The 23,483-nt window shown below is 38.8% G+C and overlaps 1 protein-coding gene across 3 annotated transcripts in view; it reads right to left on the reverse strand.

Moving 5' to 3' along the window:
• Positions 1-8,276, reverse strand: part of ARMC3 (armadillo repeat containing 3) — an 89,614-nt gene extending 81,338 nt beyond the window's left edge. For 2 of the 3 annotated variants that reach the window (XM_024766045.1, XM_024766039.1), the window contains exon 1: positions 4,658-4,705. In XM_024766045.1, the coding sequence (XP_024621813.1) occupies positions 4,658-4,705 (48 nt within the window). Of the gene's footprint in view, positions 1-4,657; positions 4,707-8,208 lie in introns of those variants that run through there. The other variant, XM_024766051.1, reaches the window with a different exon arrangement.
• Between the last annotated feature and the right edge of the window lie 15,207 nt (positions 8,277-23,483).

A 23,483-nucleotide genomic window follows, 5' to 3' on the forward strand; every position in this document is an offset into this window, starting at 1 on the left:
TTTCTGTTGGAATGTGTTTACCAAGTCAGTGGTCTCCGATCACGAGAAGCCAATTGCACAGGAAAAGGGAGACAGATAAACAGAAGGAAGTAGACTGCACCACTCGAGCATGGACTTTTAGTACAGACTCTCTAGACATCACTTAAAATCTGCAAAAGGGTAAAGGTTAAAATGAAAACCGCTAAAATGGCCTTTCATTTGCTTTACAACCTGAATCAAAATAGCAAATCTTTAGAGCAAGGTGAGCAAGCCGATATTTATTCATACAGTTTTGTATATGTACGTTATTTATACATACATCTGTGATGAGGGAGAAAGATAGGAAAATAAAGTCCCTAAGAGGCTTCATTTCTAGAAAAAAAGTCTATGGCAGTTTTGGCAGTCTATGACAGAGTTAAAGGTTGAGTTCTGAGGCTGATGAAAAGGGTCCAGAAAAACAAGACCCTGGGGACATCCCACTCTTCCAGGGAACTGGGTTTGGTTGCCCAGGTGAGGGAGCAGTTTCCACTATTGCTCGTTCCTCTGATTCAACAGCCACCATGCTGGTTCCCTGTATGCACCTAGCAGGAAGGCGTTGACCCATTAACATAAACGTTCAGTTGACTTGATACTTAACCACTAAGATTCCAAGGCCAAATCATAGTCTCTTGTGAGTTTAAATACTGTGGATTTACCCACTAAAGTTCAACTGCCTCTGAAACATAAGAGAATAAAATTTCCGTGCTCTTAAACTCGAAGACCTGACCATGAATTGTGATGGCTGTGCTCTAGGCCTCTGGGAACTTCAGTGGCCGGATGGGCTTTCACAGCTGATACCCCTGCCTCCTTGGACAGTTCACGCAAACTTCAACAGTTTTGTACAATGATGGACAGCACCCTCAACTACATCATTAATAATTACATTTACCAAGTTCTTATCTAATGCCTGGCACTGTTCTAAGCATCTTTTACTTCTCTAACCTTGCCCCACTGCTGTGAGTGGGTATGCAGTGGACATGATTACATCCTCATTGGGGAATACCAAGGTTAGGAGATTTGCTCCAGATCACAGATGGTGGATGATGAGGTGAGGATTCAGACTCTGACAGTATAACCCTGGAGCCCATACTCAGTTACCGAATATCATGCCTTATACCAAACATTGCCTACTAACGTTGTTTCTGTTAATAATTCTTTCGTGCAATCAGTCCACAGAAAAAGTCTGCCTTTTGTTAAAGCATCACAAACAGCCTTTCAGCCAGACTGGGAAATGATTTGGGAAAGCATAATATAGTTGTGTTGGTTATTCAAGCCATAGCTTCCCCCCATTTAGGCATCTTCTTAGCTAGTGTTCTCCTTTATGAGAAGAAACAGAGAATAATAAACCATAAATGCACACATTAGTGTATGCTTTGACAATGAGAATACTAACAAAAGCAAAGGGAGCATTTTGTTTTAACCTTATCACCAAACTCTTTTTTTTCTGTCCCCGTTACCCATTTTAACCAGTAGATGAAAGACTAATAAAAATAAAAATCTTTGGAAACAATGTTTTAGGAGATATATAAGAAGCAAATTGCCATGACTTGACACAGAAAAGTTTATTTTTTCAAGCACTTATATATCCCTCTTTTAAATCTGGTTTTTATTTCTAATTTGTACAACAAACCTTTCACAGACTTTGAAGAGGTATACCTCGGAACAAATTCCAAGTTCAGATAGTTTAAACTGTGCTATAGTGTTTTGAGGTATTAGAATTTATAAGACAGAACAGCAGTTAGATACTTTAATACTACTCTATCAGCTTTATTAACATAAAATCAGAGTAGGGGAAGGATGGAAGGATCCTCGGGATTGTCAGAGAGCAACGGTCACTGTTACACATGCCTTTGGCTGCCCTCAAGACTGCTGTGACCCAAGGAAGCAAAAGCTAGATTTTTGTTAACTTGAGGATCGGAATTGTTTCTCAGTCCTTGATTGTGCTCCTCAAGGACTGGAGTACAGAGGACAATACCAGCAAGACATTATAAAATTATGGAGAGTGTATTAGACAAATATATCTATTGTTTAATAGTTCCTTAATTCTAATTTTAATCAGAAAGTGTTTGTCGTCAAGTACTGTGTTCATGACTCCACTTTCTGGTAGTAATAGGATGTCAATAATGCTATTTTGCAGCAAAAAGAAGGGTAATGCAAATAAGATGCAGTGAAAAATTAAGAGAATTTAGAACATTTTAGGGGTATGTCCAAAGGAGAACAGCCAGACTGATGATCTATATCAGGAGACCACAGTGACCTTCTCTGCAAAGCTTTCCTAGACCTGGGCAGACAGGTCTTCTGTAGCCTCTGTTTCCAGCTGCATTGAAGGATCATACAGAAGTTATATAGGTGTGTGTGTGTGTGTGTGTGTGTGTGTGTGTAGCAGAATCTAAAGAATTCAAAAGGCAACAGATCTTATTTATTGAGTGTTTTCTATGTGCCAGGCACTGTGAACTTCATATACTCTCATTGTAATCGATAGAACAACCAAAATGACTTGGACATGACAATTCTCATTTAAGAGATTAAAAAAAAAGCTGAAATAACTTGGCCAAATTTGGCAACTTCACCAAAATAACAGTTTATGAGAGGCAGAGCTGGGACAGAGGTCACATTTGTAACCACAATGTTCCAGTGTTGTTAGGAAGATTCCTGCACTAACTTCAGATTCTTTCAAACAGTAAAATCCTGCGGGTCTTTTGACTATACACAATTTTTTCCCATTCACATTTTATTTGAAGACAACCACACCAAATGTCTGTTTCAAAATAAGTTTTTAAATTGAAAATTGAGGACATTTTCTATTTTTAACATAATCAGTAGTTCATAAACTTTAAAGAGAGACAATAAAACCCTGCTTTAATTTTTTATCATAGCTTTTTTTTTTGTAATTAGATTCTGTATCTCCACTTTCTGTAGAACAACTACAGTTCAAAAATAGTAGTTTCTTATAAATTGATTAACTCAGTATCCCAGTAAGCATAGCAGAAACCAAAAATTGGTGAGTTTCCATTTTTTTCAGATGGGTTCTTTTTCTACATCTTTATTGGAGTATAATTGCTTTACAATGTTGTGTTAGTTTCTGCTGTACAAAAAGGTGAATCAGCTATATGTATACATATATCCCCATATCCTCACCCTCTTGCATCTCCCTCCCCCCCTCCCTATCCCACCCCTCTAGGTGGTCACAAAGCACCGAGCTGATCTCCCTGTGCTATGCGGCTGCTTCCCATTAGCTATCTATTTTACATCTGGTAGTGTATATATGTCAGCGCTACTCTCTCACTTCATCCCAGCTTCCCCTTCCCCCACCCCGTGTCCTCAAGTGCATTCTCTACGTCTGCGTCTTTATTCCTGCCCTACCCCCAGGTTCATCAGTGCCATTTTTTTAGAGTCCATATATATGCGTTAGCATACGGTATTTGTTATTCTCTTTCTGACTTACCTCACTCTGTATGACAGACTCTAGGTCCATCCACCTCACTACAAATAACTCAATTTCTTTCCTCTTTATATCATAGCTTTTTTTTTTAATATATTTTTTTAATCACTTAATTTATTTATTTTTGGCTGTGCTGGGTCTTCGTTTCTGTGCGAGGGCTTTCTGTAGTTGCGGCAAGCGGGGGCCACGCTTCATCGCGGTGCGCGGGCCTCTCACTATCGTGGCCTCTCTAGTTGCGGAGCACAGGCTCCAGACGCGCAGGCTCAGTAGTTGTGGCTCACGGGCCCAGTTGCTCCGCGGCATGTGGGATCCTCCCAGACCAGGGCTCGAACCCGTGTCCGCTGCATTGGCAGGCAGCTTCTCAACCACTGCGCCACCAGGGAAGCCCCTATATCATAGCTTTTTAATTCAAATATTGTGATCATATTCCCATGCTATCAAATATTCAGTGACATCATTTTATCAAAATGGAATAATTTATTTAACTAAGTTTTTATTATAAAACATTTTTGTTACTTCTATAATCACTACTGCTATGGAAATAATTTTTTGTATGATCCATGCTTATTTACCATGATCACTTTAAATTATTTTACAGCTTCTAAGATCACCTTGTCCCAAATGACCAACCTATTGGACATTGTTGAACCCTGCTTTTAAAAGGGAGAGACAAGGTTTTGTGTTGTGGGGAATGCATTATTCAAGCACTGGAAAGAGAAAAAGGTGATGAACACAGATTTTTCTCTCCATAGAATTGGAAAATACAGGACTTCTAATGTCCAAATAGTCATCTTAAGACAACCTCACATACATACCTAATAGCTATAGCATAACTTCCAGTCATTTTTAAAAATTCATTTGGATAATTAACATTAATGAGAGACTGGCAAATGTAAATTTAAAGTATTTGAAAGAACAAACCAAAACTATTTGTTCATTAACTAGGCTTATAAACATGCCATCCACATACTGGAAAAGCTAATAATTACTCTCTAATTGTGCTAATCAAGTAATGACAATGTTGTAAATGTTTGTTTACATAATGTTAGATTTCTCTGACTAATCTTATCATTAGTCAGACTTTGGACTTCTGCCACCGTGCACTCATGTATATACTGGTACATGCCAAACTGTTTCAACAGTTTATTTTTAAAACTGGTTGTTAACATGCTGCTAGTATTCAAATCAGAAACTTACCACATCCTTGGGAGGGGGCTCTGATTCCTTCTTTATCTTTTTACCCATTCTGGAAAAAGATGCCACAAATAGTTAAAATGTCATTTGTACATTGTATATGTACAAATCTCTCAGTTACCTGCATTCCTAGGAGGAGATGTACTTCGTCCTCTAAATTTTACCTAAAAAGAAACTAGGCAATACATGTAGAAATTATTGCACGTATACAAATATGTGCAATACATATACAAATATGTTACCTACATCCCAGACTTCACAATTTTAAAGGAACTTATTGATAAGATTGTTGGGCATTTGTCCTGGCTTCCAGTTTGGAAAGAAGGAGAATACATTAATGACATAAGTGACATAAATATTACTTACATAACAGGTAATGGTTTACCATGCTTATAGCTCACTTGTGTAGGGCTTGGGAGACTAAATCTAAATTACGTTTGAGATCTGCAGGAATGTTCTGCCACAAAAGGAGGGATTTTTGTCTGCTTTCTTGCACTGATCTATCCCAAGCATCTAGAACAGGGTCTGGTACATACTGGGCATTTGACATTTATAAAAATCATTAACTCTGTTGTTCCTGGGGGTAATTGTTTTCTGAATGATATCCAAGATCTACCAAGACCAAGTGAACATTTGTGTCATTTTCCCATATAAAAAAATGTTTTCTCTAATGTATTCCATAGCTCAATAAAAAAGTAATTGAGAATCTCAAAAGATGTATTCTAGGGAAATTGGGGTTACTAACTCCACCTGGCTACAGAGAACTTTCCAAGATGGTGACTGTTAAAATAACCCTAGGGCTTCCCTGGTGGCACAGTGGTTGAGAGTCCGCCTGCCGATGCAGGGGACACGTGTTCGTGCCCTGGTCCGGGAAGATCCCACATGCCGTGGAGCAGCTAGGCCCGTGAGCCATGGCCGCTGAGCCTGCGCATCCAGAGCCTGTGCTCCACAACGGGAGAGGCCACAACAGTGAGAGGCCCGCGTACCGCAAAAAATAAATAAATAACCCTAGAAATCTTTCATGTTTTCTCCAATGAGAGTTTGTGGGGTTATGTTTGGTATTAGGGCAATCTCAGATGGTATATTCTAGTCTCAAGGTAATTACAATAGTCTCAAGAAAATTTTGGAAAGTAGGAAATCTTTGGAGAGAATCTACAATGTCGGGGTTAGTTCAGATGGCTTGCCAAGGGACAACAGCAACTCCAAGAATTGATCACATAAGTTAAAAAGCCACATGTTCATAGAAACTCATGGTGACTTCTGAAAGACATCTATTCCAGGTCCCTAACTTGAAGTCACATAAATTTCAAGATCCTTGAGGGCCTGGGCAAGCTTATGCTGTGCACTACCTCATGCTATACCTAATATGTTAAAACATTAAAATACACCCACATCCCCTGTTAAATATAATTTTCATCATAAAAAAGATTTGAAATTTTGCCTTTGAAATGACTCATCAGTTTGTACACCTGGAAATTCTTGCAAAATAAGAAAATTGTTTTCAAATGTAATTTTAATATTAATAAAACACTTAATATTTTTGAATTTTCTTTTCATATTTTAGACCAAATGCTTTTTTTCAGACCCCAAATATCTTTCTTTCACAGATACTTGAAAAGCACACAGATCCCAGACTTTGTGCCTATAATGTTTCAGGCAGACACACAGACTATTCTGGACAGATGAAAATCTGACCTATGATTTCTCTAGGAAAAAGAGATTTCACAGCTCTTTATAACCAATTCCAAGATATAGCAGCCTTTGCTTTACAAAAGAATTCCTTATGAATAACATTCAAGAAGCAAGTAAATTACACTCATAGAAGGTTACTTGAAGTCATCTGATTTTCACTCAGGAACTTATTTTTCCCATTTCAGGATAGTGGTTTTGAGTAATTGCACACTGAAAAATACAGAGGCTGGAGTAGCCTAAACATACAGGATTACAGAGAACTGGCCCTCGGCAATATGGTGAAGTAGGAAGCATTTCGGGTTTTGGGGGGTTTTGGGGGTTTTTTTGCCGTACGCGGGCCTCTCACTGTTGTGGCCTCTCCCGTTGTGGAGCACAGGCTCCGGACGCGCAGGCTCAGCAGCCATGGCTCACGGGCCCAGCCGCTCCGTGGCATGCGGGATCTTCCCGGACCGGGGCACGAAACCGTGTCCCTTGCATCGGCAGGCGGACTCTCAACCACTGCACCACCAGGGAAGCCCCTGGTTTTTTTTTTTGTTTTTGTTTTTTTTTACCATATTGGATATAACAGTTAACAGGGGAGATAATACACAGCTGACATAGTCCAGGGGCAGTGTACCCCAGAGATGACCCTAAGGTTTTTTTATAATTTGTAATCAACGTGATACAACTAAATTACCTTATTTTATTCTTTAAAGACTCATTTCCCTTTAAGGCTACAGAGATGTCAAATTAAGAAAATAAATCTGTGACTTTTTGAAGCAAACTAAACCTGTTTTCCTTGACTGTTTTACCACCTGCCCATTGATTTTTTTTATTGTGCTAAAATATACATCACATAAAATTTACCATTTTAACTATTTTTAAGTGTATAATTCTGTGTCTACTGTTCACTTATAAAGGTAGAACATTTCATTACAGAGAATTTGGAAAACAAGGAAGGGAATATGGAATTTTAAAAAAATCACTCAGAAATAAGTTCAGGGAGATCAGCACTATTTGGATATAGCTCATTTTTTGTGTATTTTCTATAGTGATTTTACCATCTTACCTGGATTTCTATCTGCTATTCTCAACTTCCCTTCCTGGGACCATTTTCTTACTAAGTTCTTAAACTAATGGACAAGTTCATGAAATCTCATTCTCCATTTATTGCTTCAATCATCATTAGTGGATCAGCATGTCATTTAAAATAATATTTTAAAATCCACCATCTAGCCAGTCCCCTGTTGTTGAGCATTTGTTTCCAATTTTCTGGAATTATGGACAAGGCTGCAAATGAACATCCTTAGACAATAAAATTTTCATCCACATCTGCAACTGTTTCTTTAGGAGAAATCCCTAGTAGTAAAATAACTACTAGGTGAAAAGGTATGAACTTCACGGCATTGGACATGAAAACAAATCTGCTTTGAATATGCATCTTCTTGGTTATTGGAAAGGAGTCACATTTTTTCACGAATTTATTGATCTTCTTTGTGAACTTTCAGCCTATGCGATCTTAAACATTTTCTAACGAGATTTATTTTGAGAAGGGCTAGAACAATTGGGGGCCCACTTTTTGAGTTGCTCAGAGTCAAGTAACGGAATCTTAGACCCTCAGATCCTCACTCTGGGTCTCAGTTTTGTCACCTCTTTGTTAAATAGGAGGCGGCCGGCACGCTTATGAAATCCACGGGGACCACAGTCTAACACTGCGGCCGTAAGGCAGGGACCCAGCGGTCCTTACGAGGTGTTCCCTCAGTTGCCCCAAATATCCTCCACACGCGGGGCACTGTCTCCTTCCCCAAAGGCTGCTGGGGCCTCTACCCTGGGCCTCTCTTCAAACCGCAGGGGTAGCGGTGCAGCCGCCCTCCCGCCTTTACCTGCAGGGAGATCCCGCCGGGCAGCGGCTTCTCAGACCTGGCCAACTGCACCGGCTGCAGCCAGCTCGCGACTCTAGTCCACTGTTGTGCCTGGTTGCTAGGCGACAGCGTGCCGCGCCTGCGCAATCCGCGCCCGCGTGCGCCGCGTCAGTGGAAGCGCGCGCTCGGCTTCCCGAGGCGCTCCTTTCCCCTTCGCGAGTAGAGGTAAGTACCCGAGGAGACCGTGTGGGCCCTCTGTACCTAAGTCCCGGGCTTCGGGGCAGTATAAACACTGGGAATCCTCTCCTTCCAGTTGTTGAGGGCCAGCCCTAGAGACAAGTGTAAATCGGGAGGCAGGGCCGCCTCAGTAGCTGGCCAGAGGACTGGCTATGGATTCACATTCTCTGAGGTGTGGATGCGTTCTCCCAGCGACAGGCCTCGGCCAGAGTCTCTGTGAGGTGACTTCCAAATCGCCACCTTCTGCCTGGACTCCGCCGAGCTGCCGACCTGCATTGCTAACTTTCCATGCACGAGGTTGTCCAGTCTGTCCCCACAGAACGTATCATGTCCCTTCAGAACCTCCTCCTCTTACACCTGTTTCCTCTTTCTGCCATTTCTCCCAATAGCCTAGAACTTCAGTTTCCCTTCCCCCTCCTCCCCCAACTCCAATCAGCACTTAAAGCAATCCGCCTTCCACTTTTTGTCCCCTGTCTATTCCCTCTCTTAAATCTTTACTGTCACCCCAGTCTAAGTCATCATTTTTTGCCTTCTAAGTGATGGTTTCGGTTTCTCTTTCCAGTGCTTTCTTGGTACCACAGATCAACCTTCGGGAAATTATTGCCCTAGTCATGTCACTCCCCTACTCAGACTTGAGCGGCTTCCTAAAGTAAAGTCTTAAGCTCGTTAGCCTGTTCTTTAAAGCCATCTGCCCCCCACGCAGTTCTATCTGTGCAGCCCGCCCCTGTCCCAAACACAAGCCCCAGCCAAACTTACTGTTCCCCCAAATTTTTCCATGCTTTTCTCCTTTAGATTTTTGCTCACTCTATTCCTTCATCATTTCATCTATTCAACAAATATTTATTAAGCATCCACCATTTGCCAGGTCATGGGCAACTTGCACAACTTCTGGAATATTCTTTCATTTCTGCATAATGAAGCCCAGCTCCAATGCCATCTTCATAAAATACTCTTTGATGGTCTTAGCAAAAGAAATCTCTCCCTCTTCTGAATTCCCCTCAGGCTTTTTGAACTCCATCTGCTACCTGTCTCCGTTGGCCTCCCAGTCCTAAGAGTGTTAGATGCTTCTTACAATTGCTTCTTTCCTATCCCTTCATGTCCTCTTCTTACCTTTTCAATTACCTGATAAACAGCTTTATACATATTTAACAGTTCTTTATATTAGATTTTGTATGGTCAAATAACATGTGATTTCCTTCTCCTGATTGGAGCTTGAATAATACACTCCTGTTATCTTCAGCCTCTCTCTCTCTTCCCTTCAGTATATGAATACTGTGAAGTCTCTCATTTGCCTCATACAAAAAACAAAAAGCCTCCTTTGAACCTGTAGCTCCTTCTAGCTATCATTCTGTTTTTCTCTTTCTCTTCTTGACCATGAATTTCCCCCAAAGTAGCTTGCATTTGATACTTCCACATTTTTAACCTACATTCACTCTTCAAGCCATAGTGATCTGGTTTGGTCCTACCACTAAAACTACCCAAATCCATTGTCTGTTACTTAGACTCCATCTTTTTTGACATCACTGCTGCAAATAACACTCTTGATGATACCTCATACTTGAAACACCTTCCTGGGTTTCCTTGATCCTCCTAGTTTCATAAGTATTATTTAAGGTCCTTTCTGTACAGCCTGAAATGTTGATATTTCCCAAGGATCTGTCCCTGGTTCTCTTGTCATAGCTTTTTCAGGGTGATTTTACTTATTTTTGTGACTTCAAATGCCATATATATAGCTCCCCACCACACTTCAGTACTGTGCTATAGGCTCATATAGCCTTCTTTTTTTAAAATTGAAGTATAGCTGATTTACAATGTTGTGTTAGTTTCAGGTGTACAGCGAAGAGATTCATATATATATATATATATATATACACATATATATATACATATATGTACATATGTATTGTTTTTCAGATTCTTTTCCCTTATAGGTTATTACAAAATATTGAGTATAATTCCCTGTGCTGTACAGTAGGTCCTTGTTGGTTACCTATATTTTATATCATGTATCCTTCTTTTTATGGAAAGCTCCACCTGGATGTCCACAAGTGTTTACCACCTAAACTCATTATTTTCCCAATATAAACATTTTTCTATTTATCAGGGGATACCACCACCCACCTAGATACCCAAGCATGAAGTCTGACAGTCATTCTAGACTTATTCTCCCTCATATGCAGTTATTTGGATTCCCTTAAAAGTCTCTTGAATTTATTCTCACTTTTCCATTCCCATAGCCTGGGTACAGAGTGTCACCATCCTTTGCTTGATTTCATCAAACAAGCCTTCTGACACGTCTCCCATCCTCTAACTTTCTCCTGGCTTCAGTCCATCTTCTCCAGGATGACCCAGGTAATCTTTGTAATTTGTCTCTTCTCTCTATGGCTGAGTAGTGTTGCACTCCATGGATGTACAACATCCATTCACTGGTTGATGGACATTTGGGTTCTTTGCAGTTTTGGACTGTTATAAATAAATCTGCTCTAAACAGTTATACACAGGTTTTTGTGTGAACATATGTTTCTCCTTCTTTGGGAAAATACCCAAGAGTGTAATTTCTGGATCTTATGCCATGTGTGTGTTTGATGTTATGAGAACTTGCCAAACTGTTTTCCAAAGGAACTATACTATATTTGCATTCCCATCAGCAATGAGTCAGACATCCAGTTGCTTTATATGCCCTACAACACTTGATATTGTCAGGCCTTTTAATTTTAGTCTTCCTATTGGGTATGTAGTGCTATCTCCTTCTGGCTTTAATTTGCATTTCCTTCATGACTAATGATGAGCTGGTTCTCTGTACTTGTTAACCATTTCTGCATTTTCTTTTGTGAAGCATCTGTTCAAATCTTTTTCCTACTTTTAATTGGGCTGTTTGTCTTATTACTGAGTTGCAAGAATTTGCTATACATTCTGGATCAGGTCATTTATCATATATATAATTTGGAAATATTTTTGGACCTGGTTCATTACAGTGGAAAATGAAATTTAGAGACCATAATCTAAACACTAGTGTTGCTCATTGCTACTAGGTTGGTCATTCCTTCTAGGCCTTCTCAGAAGCCTGGTGAAGCTCTGAATTCAGCACACATTATAAACCAGATATCTACAGATCCAGACCATGGTTATAACAGATAAGATATCATTGTGGGGCAGGCATAGGCACTCTCTGGTTCTCTAGCCATGGCTTCTACTGGGATCTTAAAACTGTCATTTTCTGTCTCAGAACTACTAAATGTAATTAGAAGTAGTTCACCCTCCCCACATCCCTTGTAACCCTTCTGTCCACCACACTGTGCTATGGCAGTAGTCACTTATTCTGTCAGAACTCTTCAATAGGTACTTCTTTTTAGGAGATCACAAGTGACTCCCAATAAGCCATCCTCTCAAAGTAAGCAAATATTCAGTTTTCAAATTCAATCAGGTCAAATAGCCAGTCCCAGATTTACATCTTTGAACTTCTAAGATCAGTAATCACGTCTAGTTTCAATTACTGTGTCATTTGAAGTCCCATTGCAGACAACAAAATCTATTCTAGTTAGCAGGGAATTAGAGATTTATAGCATTGTTGCAAAGGCTGGAGAAACAGGTTCTAGGCTGATATTTCAGAGAAGACTTTCAAAACAATACTGCAGAGCATAATTCACAATAACTATGAAGTGAAAACAACTTGTGTCCACTGACAGATGAATGGATAAAGAAAATGTGTATCTATGTACAATGGAAGATTATTCAGCCATAAAAAGAAGGGGCTCCTGCCATTTATGCCAACATGGATGGACTTTGAGGACATTATGCTCAGTGAAATAAGTCAGACAGAGAAAGACAAATGCAATATAATTTCACTTTATACGTGGAACCTAAAAGCATCGAACTCATAGAAACAGAATAGAATGATGTTGCCAGGGGCTGAGGGGTCTGGGAAAATGGGAAGATGTTGATCAAAAGGTATAAGCTTTCAATTATAAGATTAATAAATTCCAGGGATGTAAAGTATAGCCTGGTGATTATAGTTAACAATACTGTATTGTATACTTGAAAGTTGCTATAAGAATGGAGCTTTAATAGTCTCATCATAACAACAACAAAATGTTAACTATATGAGGTGAAGGATATATCAACTAACCTTACTGTGGTAATCATTTTATAATAGCTACATGTATCAAGTCATCATAGTGTACACTTTAAACTTACACAATGTCATATGTCAATTATATCTCAATAAAGCTTGGGAAAAATACTGCAGAAGTGGCTAAACAAGAAAGTCAAGGAATCAGGACGTTTAAGTCACTTTCATGCAGAATAAGGAGGATTTTCTCCAATTAGCATTTACCTTCTTCATTAATTCTTTTCCTCCTCAGCCAGTTTTTTGGTTGTTGCTGTCATGGAAAAGTTATCAAGTGAAGCAATAGTGCCTAACGAATCAGGCCAGCTCCACTCCACACAACTTAGACCTTGAAGAGAGAAAGATTTAAACTTCTTAAAGCATCTGCAAGCTCAAAATAAAAAATGAAATTCTTTTATGAAAATAGTTATACCATTATGAAATTAAGCTCAATTTCATAGCTAAAGCCAAGTCACACACGCACCATTGCAGAATCGTTCAGTTTAACAACCTCTGTGAAAGTTGTCTGTGTTTGGGACCAGCAAGGCAAAGGCAAGGAAAAGATGTCATTTTTGAAGAGCACCATAAGTAGATGCATTTATGGCATGTGAGGTGCCATAAAAATAGCACTAATCTAGAAGATAATTAAATCAAATGATTGATGAATCCACAGACATTATGAAGTGTGACGAGTTAATAGATCTAGTTACATAACCTGAAGAGTAATGCTTCAAAAAAGACATTATTTATTCTGCAAAGAGGCACCAAAACAAAGACCTTAAGGTAAAATATTTAAAGTGCTAATGAGTATTTTGAAACAAATAAGATGTATTAGGAATACTGCTTAAATGTATGTATTGATGGTTTAATTGTAGGTTAAAGGGTTTACATCTATAGTTTGTTCCCAAAATCCTATCAGGGAAAGAGCTCAGTGTTTTGATTACAGAGAAATGTTGGTGTAAAGATTTTCCATGGATCCATATTCTACATTAAATGAGAGTCTCAAAATGGTGAATCCAAGCCACTGCAGTCATAGCTGTTTACAGCTTTATGCAAAAATTAAGATTAAAAAAACACTCTGCCAGTTCATACCAAAGAGGATGACCAATGAAAAATTTTCTCAAGAGTTTCTGAGCTAAAAGAATTAAAATTTTGGCTCTAAGTGTGGTTATAGATAATTCTTACTTTGAAAATTGGAAGGTTGGTTTGTTGGCTTAAAAAATGTATGAACTGGGACTTCCTTGGTGGCACAGTGGTTAAGAATCGCCTGCCAATGCAGGGAACACGGGTTCGAGCCCTGGTCCGGGAAGATCCCCTTAGTTGCGGAGCAACTAAGCCCTTGTGCCACAACTACTGAGCCTGCGCTCTAGAGCCCACAAGCCACAACTACTGAGCCCGAGTGCCACAACTACTGAGCCCGAGTGCCACAACTACTGAAGCTCACGCACTTAGAGCCCGTGCTCCACAACAAGAGAAGCCCCCACTCACTGCAACTAGAGAAAGCTCGCGTGCAGCAGTGAAGACCCAACACAGCCAAAAATAAAATTAATTAATTAAAAAAATGTATGAACTAATATTTTGAGTGTGTTAATGAACATGATCCAACATTGGAAAGATCACAGGAAATATAATAATGTATACTGCCTTGAGAATTAGGACTTGGGCTTTCACTTCCAGGGTAGGTTTGATCCCTGGTCAGGGAACTAAGCTGCATGGCCAAAACAAAACAACAACAACAACAAAAATCAGTGTCTTTAGGTATTATCACTGTCATGCTCCACCCACAAGTACTGTGGTTTTGTAAACTAATTAAACCTCACAACACCATCAGCTCTCCCATGTTAACGACTTGAGAGCCTTAGCATAACAAACTTCATTTGATTCAATAGATATGTTCCAGAAAATATGTTTTTGACAAGAATTTTTGCAATCTAATTATACTTTAAGAACATTGAGAGTTCACTATTTAGAGAAATCTGAGGATGAATCATTTTATGTAAAAAAAGAAAAGAGCCCTTCAGTAAAAGAAAGCAATAATATATTATTTATCTACTTTATAAATCTAAATTCGCTTAAAGTGAAGGGGGTACCTCTGTATAATATTAGGTAATTTATCATAATATGTTCCTTTTAATGTATCCTTTGAATTCATTTCCATTCAAATTGACTTAGTCACATGGTTGATTGTTGTAAATCAATTGAACTTGGTTAAAGATAAACAATAAAAATGTAAGACTTCTGTTTGTAACATTCAATTCAGTGTTAGCGGTGTAAGGAAACGCATAAACAGTATGGTAACCCTTCACCTTTTCTAGAGCTTAAACAGATAGTTTGCCAACATGTACTGTAAATAGTTGCTATTTTCCTCCACTGTAGACTGCCACAAGGCAGTTTCTTCCACCACATTGTGTTATTTAAAAGTTATCTGCTTTTTTGGCTGCTGTTCAAGGGAGTTCTTTGCCTGTAAATCCTCTTTATCTCATGCTAGGGTTGAAGCAAAATCTTGGCACAATTTCAGTGCATTTGTCTTGTTGTACCAGGGGAGAAAAAAATGAAGGGCCCCAGAGACTGACACTGTTCTGCAAATGGTCATGAAACAGTGGGGAGCCCTGCTGGCCATTCAAAAGGGTAATACAACTAAGCTCCCACTGCTAAAAATAAGATCCACTCACACTAAAGGCAGCCACACCATAAAAAAGATCATTGAAAAGCCTGAAAGATAGAATTACAAAGTAAACATTACTCATCATGTACTTGACTCCAGGCCTTTAAAATCAGCTTAACTTAGTGGACTGGTTCCATATGTAGTAGTCATTTAGTTCTTAGTCTAGGTTTTACATTCTTGGACTCTGAACTCAAGTTTCTATAATTTGCACTGTGGAGATAATCTTCCTGTTTGTTACAGGTTAGAGGTTTAAGAGAAAAAATAGGATGCATCCCACTTACAGAAAGTCTGAGACAACTTATCCACTTGAGATAACATCTCATTTTGTGAAGGATGCTCCAGAATGACTTCCCCACCACTGACCAGCCCTCTACACAGAATGTGTAACCTATGCTTGTGGATACACAGTAGGAACTGCTGTCAGAGTAACGCCTGCACGTGAAGACATTCCCCGAATTGGCTTCTGGCATTCAGCTTGTTTTTAAAAAGAAATTGAACAATTGTGTCTGTTTAAGGAAGGATCCCTTGAACTGAGAATAAGTGGATTGATCTAAAATACAACCCAGATCAGACTTACAAGAATAAACTATATTGAATATAATGTGGTTTGGGGACTTCCCAAGAAAACAAGTGCATTAGTAGGAGAGGGTTCTCTGAGCTCTCCTCTTGGCCTGTTACGGTGAGTTGTTAGGTAATACAATAGCACATGGTACTATTGAGGCCAGGCTGCTGGGTCTGATCCCTCCTTGGCTTTCTTAACCAAATTGGGCCAGAGATTTTAGCTGGATCATGACTGATACATGATTACTGCTAGAAAAGGAGGTCTGAGCTCATGCTTCTCCAATGACAGTTGGTGACTATAACCTTGACCCAAGGAGGGTTCTTGAGCCTGAATTTGGAAGGCCCTCCTTATTTGCAGGGTTGGGCCACCCTAAATGGATCTGGTTCCAAAGCAGCATCATTTCAGGTATAGTAAGTTTAATTTCCACAAACTATTGGAGTTTTGTGTTTAATTTTGGGCAGAATCATCAGACTTTCATTTTAAAGTTGTTATATTTTCCATCACTTATTTTAAGAAATGCCAAGTAAAACAAGTTTAAAAAATAAATGGAGCAAAAAATCTACAAACAATAAATGCTGGAGAGGGTGTGGAGAAAATACAATGAAACATTACTCAGCCACAAAAAGAAATGAAATTGAGTTCTTTGTATTTAGGTGGATGGACCTAGAGTCAGTCATACAGAGTGAAGTAAGTCAAAGAGAAAAACAAATAGTGTATGCTAACACATATATATGGAATCTAAAAAAAAAAAAAAAAAGAGGTTCTGGAGAACATAGGGGCAGGACAGGAATAAAGACACAGACAGAGAATGGACTTGAGGACACGGGGAGAGGGAAGGCTATGCTGGGACGAAGTGAGAGACTGGCATGGGCATATATATATACACTACCAAATGTAAAATAGATAGCTAGTGGGAAGCAGCCGCATAGCATAGGGAGATCAGCTTGGTGCTTTGTGACCACCTAGAGGGGTGGGATAGAGAGAGTGGGAGGGAGATGCAAGAGGGAGAGGATATGGGGATATATGTATTCATATAGCTGATTCACTTTGTGATACAGCAGAAACTAACACAGCATTGTAAAGCAATTATATTCCAATAACGATGTTAAAAATAATTATAATTCTCTGAACAGTTATTTCAGGTTGTAGGGCTTATTTTAAATATGACCCCTTTGTAAGAATCAAAAAATTAGAGAGAAAATATTCTGAAATGTTTATTTAATGGAAGACAGACCAAGTTCACACAAAAACTAAATAACAAAACAAACACTTAAATACAAATAATTTTCTCTATCACATTAATCTAATTTAATTTTTCATATTAAATTAGACTTAATATATTCAAATAAAGTCCGAAAAGAAAACAATGCCAAAATATTTTGTTTTTCCTCTATTCAAAATAAGATGAGTCCTTCACTTCAAATTTAGTCTCTATCTCTTATAAACACATTCCTACCTCTACAGAAAATGTAGTTCTATGTATATTCCACTTACTAAGCAGTTTGTTTTCATTGCAGTCACAGGATACTATTGGAGAAAGTAAGCATAAACCAATGTTACTCTACTGTTCTTACTATTTAGCATTAAATTCTAACAGTAATTAAACAGTAGTGACTTTTTTCTTTGAACCTATTAATGTTCACCGTACACATTATATTTCACGTGAACCTTGCAGTTTTGGATTATGTTCGTGACATTTTTGAGCATCTTAATGAACATAATCCAAGTCAAAAACTATCATTCTAAGCTTGGCAATACTAATTACAGCACCTGAAAACTAATTCAAATAGAAAGTTAGTATGCTAAATATTTATTCAAAAGAATTTTTTTAAAGAATATTATAGTTTTGGTGATTAGAAATATTTGCAATATCTATTGTCTAACTACAGAATTTTTTCAGTTGATTCATCAGAGTGGACAGTAGCAGCTCAGACAGGAAGTTCTATTATCCACTAGTTCTGAGTACTGCAGTTTATGATTTGAAAGTTATAAGATGGTTCTCCAGTTGGCTTCAATCAAGATAAAACTCATATTAAGGGCCAAAGTCAAGGAAATGATGCATATCTGCTAAAATAATCAGCTGCCATATATTTCTTTGGCCTTAAAAACACTAGATGACAATCTTGCCCTGTGACTCAAATAAAGCTTCTAGTGTTTGGGGAAGGTATGTAACTGATGCAAATATTTAGGTATATATTTAATTATGAATGTGGATTTGCTAGTATTATGACTATTGAGAAAACTATTTGATGGCCAAAGCTACTTTATAGAGCATTGTTGTACATTAGTAGACAGAGCAATTAGGAATTTTTAAAAAAAGAAAGAAAAGAAAAAGAAGAAAAAAGAAATAAAAGGTATCTAAATCAGAAAGGAAAAAGTAAAACTATCTCTATTTGCAGATGATGTGATATTATATGTAGAAAACTCTAAAGATTCCACTAAAAAAACTGTTAGAACAAATAAATTCAGTAAAGTTGCAGGATACAAAATCAATATACAAAAATCAGTTGTGTTTCTATACACTGACAATGAACAATTAGAAAGAGAAATTAAGAAAAATTCCATTTACTATAGCATCAAACAGAATTAAATACTTAGGAATAAATTTAACCAAGGAGGTGAAAGCTCTGTACACTGAAAACTATAAACCACAAATGAAAAAAATTGAAGAAGACACAAATAAATAGGAAGACATTTCATGAATTGGAAAAATTAGTATTGTTAAAGTGTCCACACTGCTCAAAGCAATCTACAGATTCAGTGCAAACCCAATCAAAATTCCAATGGTCGGGCTTCCCTGGTGGCACAGTGGTTGAGAGTCTGCTTGCCGATGCAGGGGACACGGGTTCATGCCCCGGTCTGGGAAGATCTCACATGCCGCAGAGCAGCTGGCCCCGTGAGCTATGGGCGCTGAGCCTGTGCGTCCAGAGCCTGTGCTCTGCAACGGGAGAGGCCACAACAGTGAGAGGCCCGCCTACCACAAAAAAAAAAAAAAAAATTCCAATGGTGTTTTCTACATAAATAAAAAAAAATAATTCTGAAATTCTTCTGGAACCACAAAAGGCCCCAAATAGCCAAAGCAACCTTGAGAAAAAAGAACAAAGCTAAAGGCATCACACTTCCTGATTTCAAGCTATATTACAAAGTTAGAGTAATCAAACCAGTATGGTATTGGCATAAAAACAGAGAAATATAGATCAAAGAAAGAATGGAGAGTCCAAAAATAAACATACGCATATAGGGTCAATTAATTTCTGACAAAGGTGGTAAAATATACAATGAGGAAAGAATAGTCTCTTCAATAAATGGTGTTAGGAAAACTGGATATACCATACACCATACACAAAAATTGAGTCAAAATGGACTAAAGACTTGAATGTACGACCTGAAACTCCCAGAAGAAAACCTAGGTGATAAGCTCCTTGACGTTGGTCTTGGCAATAATTCTTTGGATTTGACAACAAAAGCAAAGGCAATGAAAGCACAAATAAATAAGTGAGACTATATCAAACCAGAAAGCTTCTGTACAACAAAGGAAACCATCAACAAATGAAAAGACAACCTATGGAATGGGAGAAAATATTTTTAAACCACATATCCATTAAGGGGTTAATATTCAAAATATTTAAGGAGTTCATGCAACTCAATAGCAAAAAAACCCCTCAATTTAAAAATGAGCAAAATACCTGAATAGACATTTTTCCAAAGAAGACATACAAATGGTTAGTATGTACATGAAAAGGTGCTCAAAATCATTAAAAATCAGGGAAATGCAAATCTAAACCACAATGAGATATCACCTCACACCTGTTTGGATGTCTATTTTCAATAAAGTAAGAGCTAACAAATGCCGGTGAGGATGTGGAGAAATGGGAGCCTTTGGACACTTGATGGGAATGTAAACCGGTACAGCTACTGTGGAAAACAGTATGGAGGTTCCTCAAGAAATTTAAAATAGAACTAACGTATAATCTAGCTATCCCACTCCTGGGTATATATGCAAAGGAAATGAAATCATTATCTTAAATAGCTATCTGCACTCCCATGTTCATTGCAGCATTATTCACAATAGCCAATATATGGAAACAGCCTAAGCATCCATCGATGGATAAATGGGTAAAGAAGATTTGGTATCTATACAATGGAAAATTATTCAACCTTAAAAAATGAAGGAGGGAATTCCCTGGCCGTCCAGTGGTTAGGAGTCAGCACTTTCACTGCTGGGGCCCAGGTTCAATCCCTGGTCGGGGAACTAAGATTCCCACAAGCCCCGTGGCATGGCCAAAAAAAAACCAAAAGGAGATCCTTCCATTTACCACATCATGAATGAATCTGGAGGGCATTATGCTAAGTGAAATAAGCTACACAGAGAAAGACGAACACTGTATGGTCACTTATATGTGGAATAATTTTTGAAAAGTCAAACTCATAGACAGTAGAAAAGTGGTTGCCAGGGGCTGGGAGGTGGGGGAAATAGGGATAGGTTGATAAAAAGGTACAAACTTTCAGCTATAAGATGAATAAGTCTGAGGATCTAATGTATAACATGGCAACTATAGTTGATAACACTGTATTGTACAATTGAAATCTGCTAAGAGAGTAGAACTTGAGCATTCTCACCAAAAGAAAAAAAAAAGGTAAATATGAGAAGTGATGGATATGTTAGTTAACTCAGTGGGAATCCTTTTGTAATATATACATATATCAAATCATCACATTGTACACTTTTAATGTTATATTACAATTTTATTTGTCAATTATACCTCATAAAAGCTGAAAGAGAGAATATTCATTCTAGCATTTGCAATTGCTAGGGAATGAAATTCATTTACTGATGGAATAATATGCAGTTGTTGAAAAAAGAGAATGAAATATATGTATTGATTGGAAATAATCTCAAAAAGATATTAAGTAAAAAAGCAGGGTGCATTCCAGTGTGAATATTATGCTACCATTTGTGGAGAAAAAACTCTAGAAGACACACAAGCAGGGGATAACAGTTTCGAATCTGGGGGGAGAACTGGCTGGCTAGAAAACAAGGGTGGGGAGACTTATTCTTCATGGTATAGCATTTGATACCTTTTGTGTAACATGTGATTATATTACCCATTTAATGATAATTTTTAAGTGGAAAATTAAAGCAAAAAGAAAGAAAAGAATAACAGGTAATGTGTCTGGGTAGCCCACATCCAGGATGACCTGTTAGGCTTGACAGAACCTTGGGTGTATCCAGAGTTCATGGTCCCTACCTATAGGAACAATCTGAGGTGACAGGATGCACAGCCAGCCCATTCCACTACTGTTGAGACTGCCAATGCCAGTGTTCTCCTGCTCTAACCAGTGGAGAAGAATCTAGCTGCTTAGAAACTTAGGCATTTCAGAAACAAATCTATTCCCCCTCTCAAGTGACAGTGGACACTTACCCTCTTACCATCAGAAATGGTAAGAAACTCTAATGCTGAATGAACGCCCTACCTTGTCAAAGACATTCTTGTTTTTCCCCACTGTGTCTCAGGAGATGGGAAACTTATTGGTGTTTTACCCATACTCCATCTGTGGAACTAGCACTAGAATGTTAGATTTTTTTGTTCTTTTTTTTGTTTGTTTTTTGGCCACACCTTGAGGCTTGTGGGATCTTAGTTCCCTGACCAGGGATTGAACCCGGGCCGTGGCAGTGAAAGTGCCAAGTCCTAACCATTCCCTAACCACTAGGGAATTCCCTAGAATGTTAGTTCTTAATTAGACTAATAGTTTCAGAAGCAAAATTTTGAGATTGCTAAGAAGAATCTATTTAAAAACTCTTTGATTACTTAAATTTCTACCTCACTCCTATGTTGAGATTTTGGCCCATCATATATTTCATGAACTAACTATAAGGCCCCCTTTTTCAGGAATATGTACTAAAGAATACAGCAATTGGGATATTTATATTAGTGATTTATTTTAGTAAGTTATTATATTTTAAAACTATTGTTGTTTCACAGATGTTTTCTACTTCAGTTCATCTGAATGATATGAACAGGTTTAGAAATAGGTGTACCGTATTTACAAGAAGAGTTCATTAGTGGCCACAGAATCTTACTCGTTTATATAAACTCCATCAATAACTCATAGTTCTCAGTCTCAGTGATTAGATATAAAAAGGATCAGAGAAAAGCAATAGGACAGGACACCGCCAGGTCCAGGAGAGAAGGAAGAAGGTGCAGGCAGGCTCCAAGGAGCTGAATTTCTAGAATTGGTTACATTTTAGCCAGATAGACAGTGGGGTGGATATCATTTCAGAGAGAGAAAATAATATGAACAAAATATCTTTTGCCGACTGCAAGAAAGTTATCATGACATGAGCTGACAGCCCATGAGAAGGGACAGGAGACGATGCTGGGATATAGGAAGGGACCTTATGCCCAAGGGGTTTATGCAAAGCATTTTGAGTTTTATCCTGTACATTTTGGAAAACCACTTTATAAAAAAAGACAACTACGGAGGTTCATAAAATTAAAATAGATCAGTTTGCACCCAGGAAATTCTACACCCAGACCGATCATCATATCACCAGTATGATGGGAATACTTTCTCATTCCACCGGGGTGTCCCTTGCGACCCTCAGAAGGGAGGGATCATTAAGAGAAACCAAGGTTGTCTCAGACAGTGACCTACCAGGTGATCAGGAACGGAGACCGCCCCTTCCTAACATTGCCATGCCTCGCTTCCCAGATTAAACCACACTAAACTGGGATGGAGGTAAATGCAGCCTGTGTAAAAATTTAAAATAAAAATGTCATCACTGAATGTTCCTGTAAGCATCCTTGAGCAGCACAGTACCACCACACTGCTGGTCGGGATTTTACTGCCTACGATCCCTTTATATCACCTGTTTGGGGGGAAGGTTGGTAATCCTGCTAGATTAGGAGTGTCATCTCCAGCCTCTTTTGCGGGGCTTACAGAAATCTGCCAACCTAGACCTTGCTTGGGTGTGGATGGGTTTTCCTCTGCCCAGCTGTGGCCTGGCTCTGAAAGAATGGAAAAGGGGCTCTGGCTCCTGGATTCTGGGAGAAACAGTTTGGCCTCTCTTCCCAGTGAGATTGCAGCTGGCTTCTGCTGACTCTATCAGGAATTAGTATTCTTCTGAGACCACAGACAGCCTATTCCTCCTATGACTTAGGCCATGTATCTTACACAGTAATACCTCTTATTGTGCTAAAAACTTTTTGCCTTCTACCTGGGTCTGTTTTCATTAAAACGTGCTCTCAGTTTAGCAGGAAGTATCTCTTTGTGAGTCAAACCAGAAAAATTACCTTCTCGATTTGTCTTACTTTGATTTCCAAATTCCTCCCTTGATGGTGGGGTGGAGAGTTAAGAGGAGGATCACGGGTTGGATTCTCCAGGAAGCAGTTGTAATGGTAATGAGGTCAGAAGTGTAAATGTTTTATTGTGAAGTAGAAGTTACAAAGGAAAGGGGGAGGGAGCGGGATGGGGCAGGGGGAGCTGTCAGACCACAGGGCAGACAGGACAGAGTCTCTGCCACCGGAAGACAGAACTCTGGAGCAAAGATTGCCCTTCCGAGGAGTTCTGCATTTGGAGGAAATGACTAGGCCCTGATATATTGCCGTGCTTATCACCAGCTAGGGGCCATCCTGAGGATGGTGTGATGTTGTTGACTGGAAAGCTGAGGCAGATCCTGCAGAGCTATCACCTTCATGACAAGTAACTGGCATGGTCTCCCAGAA

This window comes from Neophocaena asiaeorientalis, unplaced genomic scaffold (genome assembly GCF_003031525.2).
Source record: "Neophocaena asiaeorientalis asiaeorientalis breed wild unplaced genomic scaffold, Neophocaena_asiaeorientalis_V1.1 scaffold217, whole genome shotgun sequence".
Taxonomy (NCBI): Eukaryota; Metazoa; Chordata; class Mammalia; order Artiodactyla; family Phocoenidae; genus Neophocaena; species Neophocaena asiaeorientalis.